Source organism: Xyrauchen texanus, chromosome 41 (assembly GCF_025860055.1).
Source record: "Xyrauchen texanus isolate HMW12.3.18 chromosome 41, RBS_HiC_50CHRs, whole genome shotgun sequence".
NCBI classification, from domain to species: domain Eukaryota; kingdom Metazoa; phylum Chordata; class Actinopteri; order Cypriniformes; family Catostomidae; genus Xyrauchen; species Xyrauchen texanus.
Window position 1 is genome coordinate 2092924 of NC_068316.1, and position 21897 is coordinate 2114820.

General features: G+C 39.6%; 1 protein-coding gene across 1 annotated transcript in view; it reads right to left on the reverse strand.

Annotated features, from left to right (window-relative positions):
• Nucleotides 1-21897, reverse strand: part of kcnh2b (potassium voltage-gated channel, subfamily H (eag-related), member 2b) — a 264994-nt gene that overhangs the window by 106912 nt on the left and 136185 nt on the right. Inside the window, 3 exon segments of the mRNA XM_052113349.1 lie at nucleotides 7694-7905; nucleotides 10367-10861; nucleotides 11286-11441. Coding sequence (XP_051969309.1) covers nucleotides 7694-7905; nucleotides 10367-10861; nucleotides 11286-11441 — 863 coding nt within the window.

A 21897-nucleotide genomic window follows, 5' to 3' on the forward strand; every position in this document is an offset into this window, starting at 1 on the left:
GACTCCAGCCAGGTCTCCTTAGCAACCAACTTGGCCCGGTTGCTAGGGAGGGTAGAGTCACATGGGGTAACCTCCTCGTGGTCGCTATAATGTGGTTCTAGCTCTCGGTGGGATGCGTGGTGAGTTGGCGTGAAGCCTCCACATGCACTATGTCTTCGTGGTGACGCGATCAACAAGTCACGTGATAAGATACTGCGGATTGACGTCTCAGACGCAGAGCCAGCTGGGATTCGTCCTCCGCCACCCGGATTGAGGCACTACACGACCACAAGGACTTAAAAGCGCATTGGGAATTGGGCGTTCCAAATTGGGTGAAAAAGTGGAAACCCCCCCCATGTGACTCTACCCTCCCTAGCAACCGGGCCAATTTGGTTGCTAAGGAGACCTGGCTGGAGTCACTCAGCACGCCCTGGGTTTCGAACTAGCGAACTCCAGGGGTGGTAGCCAGCGTCTTTACCACTGAGCTAAAAGTAAAAAGTCGGTTTGATACATGGCTTATAACTCTTTTAAAAGGTATGTTATGAAATGTTACACAAAATTAATAGAAAAATACTTCCAGAACCAAGACGGCTTGATTAATATGCTTTAATATGTAATATGATATAATATTATATCTATAATTATTTAAATATAACTATTTAAAATGATTTAATCATTATATATTGATTTGTCAATATCGATTGACAGCCCTAATTTATATACAACATTATATTGATATGTGATATGGTTATCTTATGTATAATAAAATATAAATATGAAATCAAAATGAATGAAAGTTAAACTGCATTTGACAGAAATCCTTGTGTTAATGGTGATTTTATAGCAGCACTTTAGGACTGTGATCAATACTGCCACCAGCAGGTTCAAATCTAAACAACAAGTGAGTGAGATGAATTCAGAAGGTCACTGAACTTTTGTTCCTGCCACTAAGAGAAACATGACAGGTCAAAGGTCAGCTCTAAAATGCAAAGATTACAGCGAACACAAATAAATGCAATTCTGTCATAGCTTGCACAGTCACACACAGATTAAGAGGTAAACGAGAGCATGTAAGGGAGGGTAAGGACAGGAAAGCAGGGAGATTATTCTGTGTGTGATGGTAATGTATATATCTGAAGATGAAGATTAATGAATTAGTGTAATACATCAGACCAGTGTGTGTGTGTGTGTGTGTGTGTGTGTGTTTGTGTGTTTGTTTGTGTGTGTGTGTGTGTTTGTGTGTCTGTGTGTGTGTGTCTGTTTGTGTGTGTGTTTTTGTGTTTGTGTGTGTTTGTTTGTGACTGTGTGTGTGTGTGTGTGTGTATGTGTTTGAACGTGTCTGTGTGTGTGTGTGTGTCTGTGTGTGTTTGTGTGTGTCTGTGTTTGTGACTGTGTGTGTGTGTGTGTCTGTGTTTGTTTGTGTGTGTGTGTGTTTGTTTGTATGTGTGTGTGTGTTTGTTTGTGTGTCTGTGACTGTCTGTGTGTTTGTGTGTGTTTGTGTGTGTGTGTGTTTGTGTGGGTGTTTTTGTGTTTGTTTGTGACTGTGTGTGTTTGTGTGTGTATTTGTTTGTATGTGTCTGTGTGTGTGTGTTTGTGACTGTGTGTGTGTGTTTGTGTGTGTCTGTTGTGTGTGTGTTTTTGTATTTGTGTGTGTGTGTGTTTGTGTGTGTCTGTGTGTGTGTGTGTTTGTGTGTGTCTGTGTGTGTGTGTGTTTGTGTGGGTGTTTTTGTGTTTGTGTGTGTTTGTGTGTTTGTTTGTGACTGTGTGTGTTTGTGTGTGTATTTGTTTGTATGTGTCTGTGTGTGTGTGTTTGTGACTGTGTGTGTGTGTGTGTGTGTGTGTTGTGTGTGTCTGTGTGTGTGTGTGTGTGTGTGTGTGTGTGTGTGTGTGTGTGTGTTTGTGTGTGTATTTGTTTGTATGTGTCTGTGTGTGTTTGTTTGTGACTGTGTGTGTGTGTGTGTGTGTGTGTGTGTGTTGTGTGTGTCTGTGTGTGTGTGTGTGTGTGTGTGTGTGTGTGTGTGTGTGTGTGTGTGTGTGTGTGTGTGTGTGTAAATGAGTCACAGTGTAAAGCCCTTTGAAGACCACTAAGGTTAAAAAAGGTGCTATATAAGTGCATTCACCATTTGACTGCCATTATGAAGAAGAAATCACACCAGCACACACGTTTAGATGTTATTTTACGCTGTTATATGATAACCTCCGTAAATTAACAGTGGTGTGTATTGTGTTTTTTTAGGGCTTCCAGGATTAGACTGCTATTGGTCGAAACACAAACTAGACAAAAGTTTGGATAAACTGTTTCTAACTTTTAATACCTAAAATTTGTTTTGTGGACAAATTGAAATGAGCAGATCTTTCCAAACATTTGACTGCTAGTGTAGTTAGACACAATAACACAGTCTCATCCAGCATACAAAAGCACCCCACACACACACACACGCATGCACAGTCACACGCAAACATGTCTCAAAAACTCACTGCGGCAATCATTAGTGAATTCTTCCTTATATCCTGCTGTGGACAGAAACAGAATAATATTCGAATTTTAAAGTCATCTGATTCTGATGCTGTTTCCGTAGTCCACAAGAGGGCGCATTGAATACATCAGCACTGTTACATTGTTGCAAAGAAAATAATGGGGGCTTGGTGTTACACTGGCACTGATGCCACAGTATACCACCCTCGACTCGAGCTTCATAATACCAATGAAATACCATAGTTTTTCATTATTCATTACAGTTGTACATAAGATAGCAATATTCCCATATATCAGTGGTATCCGGCTGAACTCGGTGGTGAAGCGGCTCAGACTATGAGCCCAGGACAGGGGCTGTTCAATCAGACGGAACACAACGCGAGGATCTCCAGACACATTTCCAAATTGATATCCTTTCCTGACAAAGTGTTTAAAATCCTAACTGCTTAATCAGAGTGGCAGTGGTGTTGTGGGCTGAAAAGCACAGAGCTGGTAATCAGAAGGTTGCTGGTTCCACCCCACAGTCACCACCATTGTGTCCTTGAGTAAGACACTTAACTCCAGGTTGCTTCGGGGGGATTGTCCCTGTAATAAGTGCACTGTAAGTCGCTTTGGTTAACTGCATCTGCCAAATGCATAAATGTAAATGTAATCTGAGAAACGCTTATGAGAGAGCAAAACGCAACGGCCAAGTACCTCCGCCAACTGTAAGGGGCTGTTCACACCAAATGCACGCATTTGCAACCATCCATTTGTTTTTCTATGTAAACACGCGTCTTAGGTTCACTTTCTTTTTGTTTATTCAGCGTCTCGTGCTGGAGCGATGCTGTTTCTAATTAAAAAGAACTTTAAAACGCATCTTGAGACACCTGCTTTCTGTTAAACTGTACTTGCTTCGATGTGTCTAGCCTTTGAATGCGCATTTTGCTTTCTTAAATTCGACAAATATTTTAATTTCTACAGCCCTATTGTATAGTATGTGTACAGGCTGATTAGAGCTTATCAAATTGCTCTAATCAAAGCAATTGCATCATCTGATGTGCATCACCATGACAAACACCATCGGCCTACATCCAGCAGTACGGATGGGTTAATTAAACCAATCAATCCGATATTACCTTTATTTTAAATACGTAATAACATCGGAAGAGAACTGAGGCCACACCCACACTCATCAGTTTTAGTTTCCTTACTTCATAGACCATTTCCTAACTTTATAGACCACTTCTTTTTCCAGAAACCGCTGTTCTAGTGTGAATGAGAGGTGCAAACAAAGCTAAATCTGTTCGTTTTTAACCAGTTCAACAACGGGTCCAAAAGGGGGCGCTATATAGCGAAAAAAGTTTACCTACAAAAGTCAGGCATATGTGGTGTCGTTTGAAAGCTTAGAATCTGAACTTTTCATAGATAACCATCTCTTCTGCATTTATGTAACTTAAAATAACAAAATAAGGCATTAATTAATCCGCATCGCAAATAAGCGCACCCTAGTGGTCGACATATTATTATGCACTTGAATAGACAAGTCATATATCAAATGAAAGCTCTCATTTTCAGGAACATGAATGTACAGTTTATTTAATTTTATTGTTTTTCAATAAAAAAAATTCCAGAAATGAAGAGGTTAAACAAAAACGTATATGTGTGGATGTGGCCTGAGGCTTTACAGAATCCTAGGGACCAGCTTACATTATCATCATTTTGATGGTTACATGATCTGATAATCTGATGCACTAAACAAGCATCTACACGAGCTCAAACACATCATGTGATCACTTCCTGTATGTAGGACAGCAGGTGTACACAAATACCTGATGCCTTCAAACTCAAACAGACACAATATCATCTGTAGCACATGCTCATCTGTCATGATCTCATCTAGAAGTATCAATTCCTGCTGCCCTCTTTTCATTTCATCTGCTGAGCACATGGGCGTCACGCTACCAGTATTAAATTAACCCAGTTACGTCCGTCCATGAGAACAGATGAGAATCTGCTGAAAGTAATTCCTGCTGAAATTAGACCTGGTTTGGATCTCTTCTGAAGAGCTGAAACAAATGATTTATTTCACTTCAGCCTTTGATCTCTACTCTAACATTGAGCCTCATTCACGAAACACAAGCAGAATGAATTTCTCTTTTAATTGTTTGGAGAGTCATTGTTATGTAAACTGTAACATTTTGGCATTGATATAAAAATGACAAGAATGCTTTTTTACGACAAATTTACACAAAACGTAATAAAAGATTTTACGAACAATTTACACAGATATTGTAATTGTTGTATCGTCGTCACAATTATGAAAAAATTTTTTACGAAATATGTACACTATTTTAATGGTCTTATTAATATGGCAACTTCTCAAAAATGGCTTTACGAAGAATTCATACTAATTATATGACACTCGTATTAATATGACAATTTCTCAAAAAGTGTTTTACAAACAATTTACACCAAAAGTTTAATTGTTCTATTAATATGAAAAATACTCATTAAAGATTTTACGAACAATTTACACAAATATTGTAATTGTTGTATTGACGTCACAATTACAAATGCTTTTTTTACATAATTTACACAATTGTTGGTCTTATTAATATGGCAACTTCTCAAAAATGGCTTTACGAAGAATAAACACAGATATTGTAATTGTTGAATTGATTTGACGATTACTAAAAATAATTTTACGAACAATTTACACAGAAATTTGAATTGTTGTATTATTATGACAACTACTTAACCATGGTTTTACAAACAATTTATAAATAAATTGTATTCGTATTATTGATGTGAAAATTACCCCCAAAAAATTATGAAAAGTTTACAGTGATTTTAATTGTCATATTATGAAAACTTCACAACAAGGTTTTTACGAACAATTTATACCAAAAGTTTAATTGACGTATTAATATGACAACTACTCATAAATTATTTTCCAAACAAACATATTTTATAAACAATTTATACAGAAATTGTAATTGTTGTACTGATGTGAAAATTACAAAAAATGGTTTTACGAACAATTTACACGGAACATTTAATTGTCGTATTAATATGACAACTATTCAATAATGGCTTTACAAACAATTTACACAGATATTGTAATTGTTGTATTGATGTGACGATTACTAAAAAAGTGTTTTACGAACAATTTACACAGAACTTTTAATTGTCGTATTATTATGACAACTTCTCAATAAGGTTTTACAAACAATTTACACCAACATTGTAATAGTTGTATTGATGTGAAGATTACTAAAAAGTGATTTTAATTGTCATATTATGACAACTTTTCAAAAAGGATTTTACGAACAATTTATACCAAAATTTTAATTGACGTATTAAAATAACAACTACTCATAAATTATTTTCCAAACAAAATTATTTTCTGAACAATTTATACAGAAATTGTAGTTGTTGTATTGATGTGATGATTAAAAAAAAAGTGTTTTCTGAACAATTTACAAAAACATTTTAATAGTCATATTAATATGACAACTATTAATAAATGGATTTACAAACAATTTACACCAACATTGTAATAGTTGTATTGATGTGAAAATTACTAAAAAGTTATTTTAATTGTCATATTATGACAACTTCTCAAAAAGGATTTTATGAACAATTTATACAAATATTGTAATTGTTGTATTGATGTGATGATTAAAAAAAATGGTTTTACAAAAAATTTATACAGAAATAATTTTTTTATTATTATGAAAACCACTCAAAAAGTATTTTACGAACAATTTACACTGAACTTTTAATTGTCGTATTGTTATGACAACTTCTCAAAAAGGATTTTACGAACAATTTATACCAAAAGTTTAATTGACGTATTAAAATAACAACTACTCATAAATTATTTTCTAAACAAAATTATTTTATGAACAATTTATACAGAAATTGTAATTGTTGTATTGATGTGAAGATTATTAAAAATTATTTTACGAAATGTTTACATAGAAATCGTATTTGATGTATTGATGTGACAATTACTAAAAAATGGTTTTACGAACATTTTCCAGAGAAATTTTTATAAATTTTTATATTATTATTACAATCACTTACAAAGAATTTTACAAACAATTTACACCAAAATTGTAATTTTCATACTATTATGAAAACTACTAAATTATTTTACAAACAATTTACAAAAATAGTGTAAATGTCATATTGATGTGACGATTACTCAAGAATGTTTTAATGAACACTGATGCAGTAAATTACATTAGAATGCTTTTACGAATTATTTTTCTTTTACGAATGAATATTCGGCTCACACTGAATGAGGCTCGTTGCCTTTGGATAAGTAAAATTCAAAAGACTTGCAACTCGAATATAAGAAACTGAGTTCAATGGAGTTCTGTGATTTCTATCTTTGACTACACTCTTAAAAATAAAGTGTCTTGAATGTTTGCAATATCTTAGGTTTAGCAAACGACCATCTTCTTATCAAGAACGATCAAGAACGTATTTATTTTATTTATCTTATTCATGTTTAATACAGTGTGGCAGGGCGGAGGGCGGGGCCAGGTCGTGATCATACACACCCGGTCCCGTATTAGGCTAATCAAGCCTCTGAGGTATAAAGGCAGGATGTACCCCCCCCATTTAAATTATTTCTGTTTCCCTCCCCTTGTCCCCTCCCTCGTCCAGGTAGATGGGGATGACCTGCCGGCAGACAGCGCAGAAGGTGCGCCCTCCCCCAGGGAAAGGGGGGGGGTGTGTGTGTTAGGCCGGGGGTCCCCAGCCTGAGAGAACGAGGGAGGAATGTGGCAGGGCAGAGAGCGGGGTTGGGTCGTGATACCTCAGAGGCATGATTAGCCTAATACGGGACCAGGTGTGTATGATCACGACCCGGCCCCGCCCTCCGCCCTGCCACATACAGTCACTATGCAAGTTTGGATTCTTTCGGACACTTCTGGATTACAAAATATGTCCAAAAGCAGAAAAAATAAAATCAATGGGATTAACTTTGAAAAATCTACCTGAAAATCAACCCAACATCAGCGTCTGGCGTCAAACGCCATCCATCCTTAAGCAAAATATTTTACAACAGGTGTCATCTGGAGATCTTTGTACATCTCCAGAGAGTTCCTCAAATCTTCCAGCTTTCAGACAAACCCAACAGGTCCTGGGTTTTAATTCATTAACACAATCCTATGCAAAGATATACGGAATCAGCTTATCAAGACCCCAAAGCAGCAGCAGGGCTAAAGACCACAAGCGTCTTACCTGAGTGACTTTCTCAGTGACGTTGTGCGTGCGGTCGATGAGTTTGCATGGCGCGATGATGTCCATTTCTCCAGGCGGGAGTGCGAGGAGAGGATCCGCTTTAAAGTCCACAAAGTTGAGGGTGATCTGGGGGATTTTACTAATGGCGCGGTAACGCATGAGATCGGAATCAGAGGTAGAGTTCAGGATGCTCGACTTGTTGTTCATGGCACCTGTGAAAACAAACGGATTTTGTTATAGGCTGATGGTACGGCAGCCACAATGTTTTTCTCTGAAACAGTATTTTTAGGTCCCGTCTTAAAATGGGAGACAACTGAAGGGGTGCAATGCCTCTGATGCAGAATTATAATTTGAATGTGTATTTAAGGAAGTAGAATTAAATGAAAGGAAATATAAATATATTCATAAACTGACAAAAGAGTCATTTTTTTTCTTAATTATTTTTTTTTTACATTACATATGTTAGCCAGCAGGTGGCGGCAAAAGACCCTTTTTGTGTGTAATATGAGCCAGTTGGTGACGTGAAGTGAATCCGCATCAGTGACTATAAAACAGCTTGTAGTGATCGCTTGTTTTACTACTACACTTTTAAAGCTAGGAAACAGCTTTAAACGACTTTAATCAAATAACTTGCACAATGGGTGCTGTTTAAAAGGACATTGCGGTTTCTATAGTGATCGACACTTGTGCACCAGCTACCGCGAAATAGGGAGAAATACCCCCGCTTGAACGCTATTTTTCCACTGAGAAATCTGATCTTCAGAAAGCTGACAGCATCTCTGCTTGGGAGTGACAACAGGAGATCACACACACTCCATATCTCTCTCTCTCACTCTCTCCCTCTTTCTGTCAAACACACACACACACACACACACACACACACACACACACACACACAAACACACAAACACACAAACACACACACTCTCACACACACACACACACACACACACACACACACACACACACACAACACACACACACTCTACACACACACACACACACACACACACACACACACACACACACACACAAACACACACACTCTCACACACACACACACACAAACACACAAACACACACACTCTCACACACACACACACACACACACACAAACACACAAACACACACACTCTCACACACACACACACACACACACACACACACTCACACACACACACACACACACACACACACACACACACAAACACAAACACACACACACAATAACTTTTGCACATCCCTTGGCTAAATCATATGTCAAATGACCAAGACAATCTGACATAAATGGTATAATTATACTTATTAAACTTAATTTAGAATTTCACTTCTTAAACTTGAATCAGTCAAACAAAACTCCTGCTAATGTACATGCAGTCATTACAGCAAATACCATCTTAAAGTGCACCTATTATGGTTGATAAACATGCCTAATATTGTTTTAAAGGTCTCATATAATAGATATACATGCATCCAAGGTCAAAAAACACCTTTAATTTGCTCATAATTAAAATTGCAGCGTTATCTTTTTTCCCCAGTGTCAAAAACGACTCGTTCAGTGACCGTTCTAAACTCCTCCTTTCAGAGAGCATACTCTGCTCTGATTGGTCCGTTCTAAAGGATTCATTCTAAACTCCTCCTTTCAGAGAGCCTACTCTGCTCTGATTGGTCCGTTCTGAAGGATTCATTCTAAACTCCTCCTTTCAGAGAGCCTACTCTGCTCTGATTGGTCCGTTCTAAAGCATTCATTCTAAACTCCTCCTTTCAGAGAGCATACTCTGCTCTGATTGGTCCGTTCTAAAGGATTCATTCTAAACTCCTCCTTTCAGAGAGCCTACTCTGCTCTGATTGGTCCGTTCTGAAGGATTCATTCTAAACTCCTCCTTTCAGAGAGCATACTCTGCTCTGATTGGTCCGTTCTAAAGGATTCATTCTAAACTCCTCCTTTCAGAGAGCATACTCTGCTCTGATTGGTCCGTTCTGAAGGATTCATTCTAAACTCCTCCTTTCAGAGAGCCTACTCTGCTCTGATTGGTCCGTTCTAAAGCATTCATTCTAAACTCCTCCTTTCAGAGAGCCTACTCTGCTCTGATTGGTCCGTTCTAAAGGATTCATTCTAAACTCCTCCTTTCAGAGAGCCTACTCTGCTCTGATTGGTCCGTTCTAAAGCATTCATTCTAAACTCCTCCTTTCAGAGAGCATACTCTGCTCTGATTGGTCAGATGTCCCAGTCTTTTGTGATTGGTCTACCGCTTAGTGTGGTGTTTGAGGGCGGGTCAAAGCTGTTCGAGAGCAGCCAATGAAGACCAGAGGTGGGTTTTTTTGTTACCAAATTACATAGATTAGTTCAGGAAGTAAGTCTGGAAGTACTAACGACTCGTTTCAGGTGTCAGAATCGGTTCTTTCTTTTGGGAGTCAATAACTACATTTGTTGTGCACTTTTTTTTTAAACTTTGCAGCCTTTTTTTACATTCACAAACAGCTCTATAACACACCACATGAAAGGTCATATTTGAAAAACCATAATAGGTGCTCTTTAACGACCGGGCGATGCCGTTGCCAATAAGCTGATTGGCACTTCTAATTGTTAGGCAGGAGTTTTAGTTACCACAGCAAACGTTTCATTAAACATCAGATCACAAACTCTTACTGACTGATTCCTGATTTTCTCACCTGTGCTGCAGCTGGTGGGGTGTGTCCGGTACTTGCGGTCCCATTCGGGCCGCATGGCCTCGATATCGTCCACTGAAGACGCACGACGCATGCTGTGAAAGCTCTCGCGCGAGCGACTATTCGTCAAGCTGCAGTTGGACACCGTGGCATCCGGGTTGAGCCGCTGCGGCCGTGGGGAGGAGTGAACCAAGGGCAGGGTGGTGGGGTGGGGCTGTGCAGGGGGCGGAGACGAGGGGTCGCTGCCCAGGAAGTCGCGTTGATACTCAGGCAGCAGAGAGGACGGTGTGCAAACGATGGAGGTGGTGGTGGTGGTGGTAGGGCGAGACTCAGGGATGGAGAGCAGCTCGTCCAGGGTAAGAGATTCGTGGCTTTCCAGGCGTGAATTTGAGGGGAAATCTGTTCCGCGGCCCACCTCAGGATCGTCCCGGAGAGAAGATTTACTGTTGTTCCGAGAGTTCAGGAGAGGCAGGCGTAAACGGATCCCGCCAGCTCGATCTACAGCAAAGACAAAGAGAGAAAGTCAATGTTTTGTACACCAAAACGATGTAAAAAGACCAAACAGACAGCGTGAAAAGGTATGCAGTTTTATTTCCTGTGTTGATGTATTTTGTTTTAAAAAGTACGTTTGAGCGGGACATATGGGGCTTGTCTCCTTTTTTAAGCAGCCAATAGGCTTTAGTTTTTTCATAGCCATGAAACATGATTTGCTACTTACTATTTGATTGGCACTTTCAATCTAGAGGGCATTTGATTGGACAAAAACACGTGTAGTGCAAGATGAGACATCATCAAAATCGCAAAATGCAAAAAATGTGTTAATATGTAAATATGGGCGGTCATATGTTAATGAGCTCACGGTTCTGATGTCACAATGTGTTTGATGATAATAGAGAAAGGAGGGAGGATTTAGATGACGTACTTGAATGGCGCCGTAGGAGGGGCAACTTGTGGTTCAAATTTTGCGTGTCATGGAGTCTCTCATCTGGCATGACTTCAAAATTCAGAATAAACATGATCACGATGCCATCTTCATTCTTTACCGGCACCACGTCCACTAAACTCAGGAAACACGCACCTGAGACAAAGAAACAGAGGCAGAGATCAGCGTTAGAGGATTCGTTAAGATTATTAACATGTTAGCATGCATTCATAAAAAATATTTGTTTTACTACAGTCTGATTGGTCGAGAGATGTTCCATGAGCACTGATGTGTGACATCATCAGCACTCGGACGCTTCACTGTGTGTGTGTGTGTGTCACTCCGCATTCATGCTGTTCTAAACTAAAGTGTAAGCGTAGTGCAGATGTGTAAGGAGTTACTGTCTTTATTTTTTAAATTACATATGTTATCCAGCAGGTGGTGGCAAAAGATCATTTTGTGTGTAATATGAGCCAATTGGTGACATAACGTGAATCCGTTAGTCATTGTTTACATAGAACAGCGCTCTGTGGGTTTCCACATTGGATACCTACTGTTTAAAATGGCGGAGGACATCGCTGTTTCTATAGTGAATGAGGCTACCGGCACCGGCTACCCCGAAATAGAGAGGAATACCCTGAAGAGACTTTCTGAATTACTAACGAACTCTTGGACGCATCATTTGTTTTGAACCAGCAACGGCAGATTCTGATCCGTCACGTGATAAAGTATTTCCATGCACAAATGTGTTTTTATGACCTTACTCGGTTTTTCCAATTTTTTTTAAATGTACTTGTTCATTGAACTGTTGTATATAAGCAATATCACACTCGCAATCGTGCTATATGGCTCTATATCAGCACTGCTGTAATTACCTACGGCACTCGTCCTGTGGCCGAATCACAGCAGTGCTGATATATAGCCATATCGCACTCTTGCTCATGTGATATTGCTTAAATATATATACAGTAAATCACTAAATATTCCTTGTATTTAATTTTAGCTTTAGGGTTGTTTGTAGTCATTAAAGCATGAGCTTCGTGTCTTTTCCTTTTCAGGATTACGTCTCTCAGCTTGTCACTCAACGATGTGCGTCAACTTTTAATATCGATATCTCTTGACCTTTTTTGGTTAGTGAATTTAGGCATGTTTTTTCACATTGCAACTATGGCTCGGTGCAATAAGAGATATGCAGATTAAGTAATTATATGCAGTAAATAACCGTAACGTTGACTTCGGTGTACTTCGAAAGGTGACGCCCTCTGTCGTCGAGTGACGTGGAGAAATGTAACCCTGAAAATAAAAACACGCTTAAATGAAAAATCCCCGCAAAGATAATGCTAAAATGAAAATGGACGCAAACGAACGAAAGAGACATTGATTTAGTGATTTAATAATTTATTTAAATATTTTAATACATATTTAATGATTTATTTTTGAGTAATCTGGTCCAACAGATTTAAAACAGTTGAACAATAATAATAATCCATAAATCCATCAGTGTGACACGCTATACACCATATAAAACCATTTTAAACTAAATGTTTTACATAGTCATTTGTCTTGCCGCAGAACTAAATATGAACGGTGACGGAAACATACATGCATATATTATAAAAAATCTAATCTAAAATCGAAATGGATCAGCCTCCAATTTATGCATCTGTTTATACCAAATGTTGCAAAAAACGTTGCTTTTACTGTCCCAATATAACGCCAAAACGATTTAGTCTCCATTAATGCTGTTGTTGTTGTTGTTGATGTCGTTGTTGTTGCTTAATGACCAAACAAACAACATCAGGTTTAATTATTATGCATATTTCAATGACACAAATACAAAAAGAAGCTTAGATCACAAAAATATGAACATACTGCAGGACGTGCTGCTGAATTATGGGAATCCTCTGTTGGACTAGTTAAGTGAACAACGTTCATCTGCCAGCAACATGAAGCCTGATGACCAAATACTGTGTGTCAGTGTGTGTGTGTGTGTGTGTGTGTGTGACGAATATACACACAATGCACAAAAATATCTCACACAGAAAATGCAGCATCATGTATATATTATACATTACTATAAATCAAGGATAAACGTCCAACCATTTTCACATTGGCCAAATTCAAAGTGTCACAACAGATGATCGTACGACAAGTACAACGCAAAAGTTTACTTAACACAAAACAGGTTGGCATTACGTGCCAGCGAGCAAACTGGTGAACCGCCAAGATAAACATCCACCATATTTGATTATTAAAACAAACTTTTTTTACTGACGTTTTTATAAAGTAGTCATGTAGTCGTATTACAAACAGACAAGCATTGACCGCTCAGATTCTGATTCATACTGTCTGAGATTTCACCTTTAAGCTCTGATGTTTGAGCACGCTTACCTTGAGACGAGAACAGACAGTCAGGAAACAGGCAGAATGACAGTTTCACAACACTGACAGACACCTCAGATTCTCGTCATTGAACAAAGACATGGACAGAGATGCTCTAACAGGAGATTGTCTATAATCCCAGCTGTGTTTGGACCAGAGAATCTACACATGGATTACAGGTTCACACACGCCATCTGCCCGTGTGTGTATATGCATGTATGAATGTGTATATTAGTGTGTTCGTGTATGAAAAGAGTACATAACAGATTTCTTACATTGCGTGCTTAGCAGTGTGCAAAGTCGGAAACGTCTATTTTGAATTTGAATAATATGCCGAAACATTTGACTATAAAAGTGTCAAATCAAACGTTTATTTCTTCTTTTTAAGGATGATGTTCGTCATGTTGTTCCAAACATTTATGATTTCCTTTCATCGATTGAACACAATAGGAGAATGTTCTTCTCAGTCACCATTCACTTTCATTGAAACTAGAGATGCATCGATGTATCGGCTGCCGATATTTAATGGCCACCATCGGCATATCGGCAACAAGCATGAAAACGGTGATATGGAAAACTGATGGTTTATTTATAATTAACTAGTTACACACTTTGTAAAAACTCTGTGAATTTAAATGCACAAGTCAGAAATATTAATAGCCACATTATGTCGAAGGGTTGGCACTCCTAAGAACATGTCATATTACATTTGTATGCTTTCTCGTTCTTATGCTAATCCGATAAACACGCCATAAACAGTCGTGACAGCTGTGAAAGTGGCTCTTACCTATCGGCTACATGATGAGGAAATACCATCCGAAACACTTTGAAACCAGCAGACTTTGACGTCTGAGATGTCGGTCTGATATCCATTAATGCTGCACAATTAATTGAATTAAGATTGAAATCACAATATGGCTTTGTGCGATTACTAAACCATAAAAGGTTTCTTTTTTAAACTGCAAAAACAGAAGTGCACAAATGTTTTGGAAGTACAAAATAACCTTTTTTTTTCACATTTGTTGAAATTTAACTTCTATTTATCATATATTGTGGCTCCAATCAATGCTCAATGGAAATAATTTATTGTTAGAACAGTCAAAAACAAAATAAGGTAAGTGGCAAAATATCTGGATCGGCCAGTAGGTTTTTGTTAAAATCAGTTTTGGTATCGGCCAAAAATTTTCATATTGGTGCATCCATACATACATTAAACCAGGGCGTGCTGAGTGACTCCAGTCAGGTCTCCTAAGCAACCAAATTGGCACGGTTGCTAAGGAGGGTAGAGTCACATGGGGTAACCTCCTCGTGGTCGCTATAATGTGGTTCTCACTCTCGGTGGGGCGTGTGGTGAGTTGTGCGTGGATGCCGCAGAGAATAGCGTGAAGCCTCCACACTCACTATATCTCCACGGTAACGCGCTCAACAAGTCACATGATAAGATGCACGGATTGTCGGTCTCCGACGCGGAGGCAAATGAGATTCATCCTCCGCCACCCAGATTGAGGCGAGTCACTACTCCACCATGAGGACTTCGAGAGCATTGGAATTGGGCGTTACAAATTGGGGAGAAAAAAAATGACATAATTGGCTTGCAATCTTGGGTCAAACAGTAAATTTAAATAATATTATGTGTTTTTGTGCTTCTTCCAAGTGATCAATGCATTTTTGCCAAAATAATGTAGAATTTGATTGGACACACGGATTATTCACAAATAAATATATGGAAGTTTTATTGATGAGATGATAATATTTATTTTGCTTTCCTAACTATGACATGTTTATATGGTTAGTTGCTATTTATTATTTGCATACATGTGTAGCATTGTTTTTTCCCATCAGGACACACCGAGACACATTTTTGGACTGTGAGTTGACGATTAGTGTGTGTACGTGACATCCGTGATGTATGTGAAATTCAAATGTTTAAGATCCCCAACAAGTTCAACCGCTCCTGATCTGACCGTATATATGAATGATGTACACAGATTGTGCTGAAAAATACATAATCCCAGTGCTAACATTTCTAGCTAAATAACACACACACACACACACACACACACACACACACACGTGCAGATTAATAATCGTCAGGAGGAGGGATTTGACTTTAATTCATTATGCTTCCTTTTTAAAAGACTAATCCACTTGAAGATTCAGAAGGCACATTCAATCACTCGCTCTCTCTCTCTCTCTCTCTCTCTCACACACACACACACACACACACACACACACACAAACACGCACACTCACACATCACACACAAAAAACACACACATACACACACAAACACACACTCTCTAACACATACAAACACACACACACACTCTCTCTCTCACACACACACACAAACACAAACACACACACTCTCTCTCTCACACACACACAAACACACACAATCACGCCGCACACACACACACACACAAACACACACATACACAAACACACACTCTCTAACACATACCCAACACAACCCCTAAACCCAATATATCCCCTAAACCCAACACATCCCCTAAACCCAACACATCCCCTAAACCCAACACAACCCCTAAACCCAACACATCCCCTAAACCCAACACACCCCTAAACCCAACACATCCCCTAAACCCAACACAACCCCTAAACCCAACACATCCCCTAAACCCAACACATCCCCTAAACCCAACACATCCCCTAAACCCAACACAACCCCTAAACCCAACACATCCCCTAAACCCAACACATCCCCTAAACCCAACACATCCCCTAAACCCAACACAACCCCTAAACCCAACACAACCCCTAAACCCAACACCACCCCTAAACCCAACACAACCCCTAAACCCAACACATCCCCTAAACCCAACACATCCCCTAAACCCAACACATCCCCTAAACCCAACACCACCCCTAAACCCAACACATCCCCTAAACCCAACACAACCCCTAAACCCAACACACACCCTAAACCCAACACAACCCCTAAACCCAACCCATCCCCTAAACACAACACAACCCCTAAACCCAACACATCCCCTAAACCCAACACAACCCCTAAACCCAACACATCCCCTAAACCCAACACAACCCCTAAACCCAACACAACCCCTAAACCCAACACAACCCCTAAACCCAACACATCCCCTAAACCCAACACATCCCCTAAACACAACACAACCCCTAAACCCAACACATCCCCTAAACCCAACACAACCCCTAAACCCAACACAACCCCTAAACCCAACACATCCCCTAAACCCAACCCAACTCCTAAACCCAACACAACCCCTAAACCCAACACAACCCCTAAACCTAACACATCCCCTAAACCCAACACAACCCCTAAACCCAACACAACCCCTAAACCCAACACAACTACTAAACCTACAACATCCCCTAAACCCAACACATCCCCTAAACCCAACACAACCCCTAAACCAAACACAACCCCTAAACCCAACACATCCCCTAAACCCAACACAACCCCTAAACCAAACACAACCCCTAAACCCAACACATCCCCTAAACCCAACACAACCCCTAAACCCAACACAACCCCTAAACCTAACACAACCCCTAAACCCAACACATCCCCTAAACCCAACACAACCCCTAAACCCAACACATCCCCTAAACCCAACACATCCCCTAAACCCAACACATCCCCTAAAACCCAACACATCCCCTAAAACCAACACAACCCCTAAACCCAACACAACCCCTAAACCCAACACAACCCCTAAACCCAACACATCCCCTAAACCCAACACAACCCCTAAACCCAACACATCCCCTAAACCCAACACATCCCCTAAACCAAACCCAACCCCTAAACCCAACCCATCCCCTAAACCCAACACATCCCCTAAACCCAACACAACCCCTAAACCCAACACATCCCCTAAACCCAACACAACCCCTAAACCCAACACATCCCTAAACCCAACACATCCCCTAAACCCAACACAACCCCTAAACCCAACACATCCCTAAACCCAACACATCCCCTAAACCCAACACAACCACTAAACCCAACACATCCCCTAAACCCAACACAACCCCTAAACCCAACACATCCCCTAAACCCAACACAACCCCTAAACCCAACACATCCCCTAAACCCAACACAACCCCTAAACCCAACACAACCCCTAAACCCAACACATCCCCTAAACCCAACACAACCCCTAAACCCAACACAACCCCTAAACCCAACACATCCCCTAAACCCAACACAACCCCTAAACCCAACACACCCCTAAACCCAACACAACCCCTAAACCCAACACACCCCTAAACCCAACACATCCCTAAACCCAACACAACCCCTAAACCCAACACAACCCCTAAACCCAACACACCCCTAAACCCAACACATCCCCTAAACCCAACACACCCCTAAACCCAACACATCCCTAAACCCAACACAACCCCTAAACCCAACACATCCCTAAACCCAACACATCCCCTAAACCCAACACAACCCCTAAACCCAACACATCCCCTAAACCCAACACATCCCTATACCCAACACAACCCCTAAACCCAACACAACCCCTAAACCCAACACATCCCTAAACCCAACACAACCCCTAAACCCAACACATCCCCTAAACCCAACACATCCCCTAAACCCAACACAACCCCTAAACCCAACACATCCCCTAAACCCAACACAACCCCTAAACCCAACACATCCCTAAACCCAACACAACCCCTAAACCCAACACATCCCCTAAACCCAACACAACCCCTAAACCCAACACAACCCCTAAACCCAACACATCCCTAAACCCAACACAACCCCTAAACCCAACACAACCCCTAAACCCAACACATCCCTAAACCCAACACATCCCTAAACCCAACACAACCCCTAAACCCAACACAACCCCTAAACCCAACACAACCCCTAAACCCAACACACCCCCTAAACCCAACACAACCCCTAAACCAAACACAACCCCTAAACCCAACACATCCCCTAAACCCAACACAACCCCTAAACCCAACACACCCCCTAAACCCAACACATCCCCTAAACCCAACACACCCCCTAAACCCAACACAACCCCTAAACCCAACACATCCCCTAAACCCAACACATCCCCTAAACCCAACACAACCCCTAAACCCAACACACAGAGTTCCCGCTAGAAAACAATGGTGCCGGTCACTTTCGTTTTACGGACATTTTGATGATATGCCGGTCAAATATATCGCCTCTTAATTAGTCAAGTTGAGGAAAACTGGAGGCAGTCTATGTAACTTAAAAAATGACATAATCAGGCCGTATAGAATGCAACATATTATTATTAGCTTAACTTTCAAATAGACGAAAAAAATACATGAACGTCCGATTGGCGTCAATCAACGCCAATTGTTTTTTACTGTGGTTTCACACACATTCACTTTTTGAAACATTGAGGCACGGATGTACCTAATACAAATAAATAAAACATCTCCAGTTAACTAGCAGATCATTCATTTAGTCCGTTATTAAATAAGAGATCTAGCGCTAAAATCTGTTGTTTTTGAAATCAAGCTGAGCGCTCGTGTCCGCTGCTATCAGTTGCATGGACGACGCGCTGCGCGAGTTGCGCAATCTTCACTAGGACGCGCGTTTCAATCTATCGCCGTTGCGGAGACTCTCTATTAATTCCGGTGAAATCACAAAATAAAATGCACACAAACGTGTCCCTGCTTGATATAGACTGTAACCATGCACTGATGAACATAGGCTATTCAGTTTTGATGATAGAGAAAAAACTGCACGAATGCGCGGATTAGAAGCACTGATCTATCTATAATGAGATGTTCCTGATTCACCATCGTCTGGCCTCTGAAAAAAGCTTTTAAAGCTAGTCTGCCTGGGCCTGGCCATATTTGAAACGTCTCACTCAATCGTTCGTTGTTTAGGTATATATTGCAGCCGTTTTAGGCGTGCGCTTTATTTGAAATGCAGCATGCCATGTTGTTTCATAACTTTCAAACGATAGAGCCTTTTCCTTTATAACATAGCAAGAGATCGGTGTATTTTTGCTTTATACATTTTAGGCTTATTCTCAAATTCAGATTGTGTTAGGGGGACGGGATTATTAGGCAATTTTAATCGGACAATTTGACCGGAGAGATTTAATTTTGTCGGACATTTAATTTTTTTACCGGCCAATGTCCGGTAATTACCGGACAACGGAAACCCAGCAACACAACTCCTAAACCCAACACAACCCCTAAACCCAACACAACACCTTACAGTTATGTAAGCCCAAAAAAGAGATCTGATACCCAAATCACTCAATTCCTGCCTCAAAATCCCTTACGGTACAGTAGAGTAAAAAGAAAATAGGTACCTTTTGCTATGAAGTAATTACAAAATATATCTGTTAAAGTAAATTAATATGATCTATTATTAAATTGTTTTAAAAATCTTTCATCAAAATGCAATAAATTTCATCACTTCGAAAATAATTTTTCCTGTTAGCTGATGTCACCAAGTCTATAGGGGCGGGGGGAAATAACATAAACCAATAATATCGCATTTAAACTTTCCACGATCAAATAACATCATGATGGATAAAATAAATTCCGCCCAACATTATTTTACCATAACTATTCTGTTTCACTCAGAAAATGTCCCATTAGTAAAGAAATGTGCAATGCATGTTTCATGTTGTCTGGTGAAGGGTGTTTGACATCACCGACTGTATTATTCTGTCAGATAGATGTTGCATTTCTTCAGCAGTAATTAACTGTTTCCTGCTCTCATCAAAGGCACTGCAGCATCACTCCTGATGTGTGAGATCTCAGGTCTAGACAAAATTATACCAGATTTTTAAAGAAAGATTAGAGTGGATGTGGATAAATTTGAGAGCATAAACATGTCTCACAATGACCTGATGTGACCTAAACATTTATTCAAGAAAAGTCATAAATCCAGAGAGAGAAACAATCTAGACAGACATATATGAAAAAAGATGTTTTAAAAGAGTTGTGAAGATGTTTCAAAGATGTTTGAAAGATGTTTTGAAGATGGCTTAAAGAAGTTGTGATGTTTAAAGGAGTTGTGAAGTTGTTTAGACATTTTGAAGATGATTCGAAGATGTTTTGAAGATGTTTAGACGTTGTGAAGATGTTTAAAGGAGTTTTGAATATGCCTTGAAGATGTTGTGAAGATGTTGTGAGGATGTTTAGATGTTGTGAGGATGTTTTGAAGATGTTGTGAGGATGTTTTGAAGATGTTGTGAAGATGTTGTGAAGATGTTGTGAAGATGTTTAGATGTTGTGAGGATGTTTAGATGTTGTGAGGATGTTTTGTAGATGTTTAGATGTTGTGAGGATGTTTTGAAGATGTTTAGATGTTGTGAGGATGTTTTGAAGATGTTTTGAAGATGTTTAGATGTTGTGAGGATGTTTAGATGTTGTGAGGATGTTTTGAAGATGTTTAGATGTTGTGAGGATGTTTAGATGTTGTGAGGAACTTTTGAAGATGTTTAGATGTTGTGCGGATGTTTAGATGTTGTGCGGATGTTTAGATGTTGTGAGGATGTTTTGAAGATGTTTAGATGTTGTGAGGATGTTTAGATGTTGTGAGGATGTTTAGATGTTGTGAGGATGTTTTGTAGATGTTTAGATGTTGTGAGGATGTTTTGAAGATGTTTAGATGTTGTGAGGATGTTTAGATGTTGTGAGGAAGTTTTGAAGATGTTTAGATGTTGTGAGGATGTTTAGATGTTGTGAGGATGTTTTGAAGATGTTTAGATGTTGTGAGGATGTTTAGATGTTGTGAGGACGTTTTGAGGATGTTTAGATGTTGTGAGGATGTTTAGATGTTGTGAGGATGTTTTGAGGATGTTTAGATGTTGTGAGGATGTTTAGATGTTGTGAGGATGTTTTGAAGATGTTTAGATGTTGTGAGGATGTTTAGATGTTGTGAGGATGTTTTGAGGATGTTTAGATGTTGTGAGGATGTTTAGATGTTGTGAGGACGTTTTGAGGATGTTTAGATGTTGTGAGGATGTTTAGATGTTGTGAGGATGTTTTGAGGATGTTTAGATGTTGTGAGGATGTTTTGAAGATGTTTAGATGTTGTGAGGATGTTTTGAAGATGCCTTGAAGATGTTGTGAGGATGTTTAGATGTTGTGAGGATGTTTTGAAGATGTTTAGATGTTGTGAGGATGTTTTGAAGATGTTTAGATGTTGTGAGGATGTTTAGATGTTGTGAGGATGTTTTGAAGATGTTTAGATGTT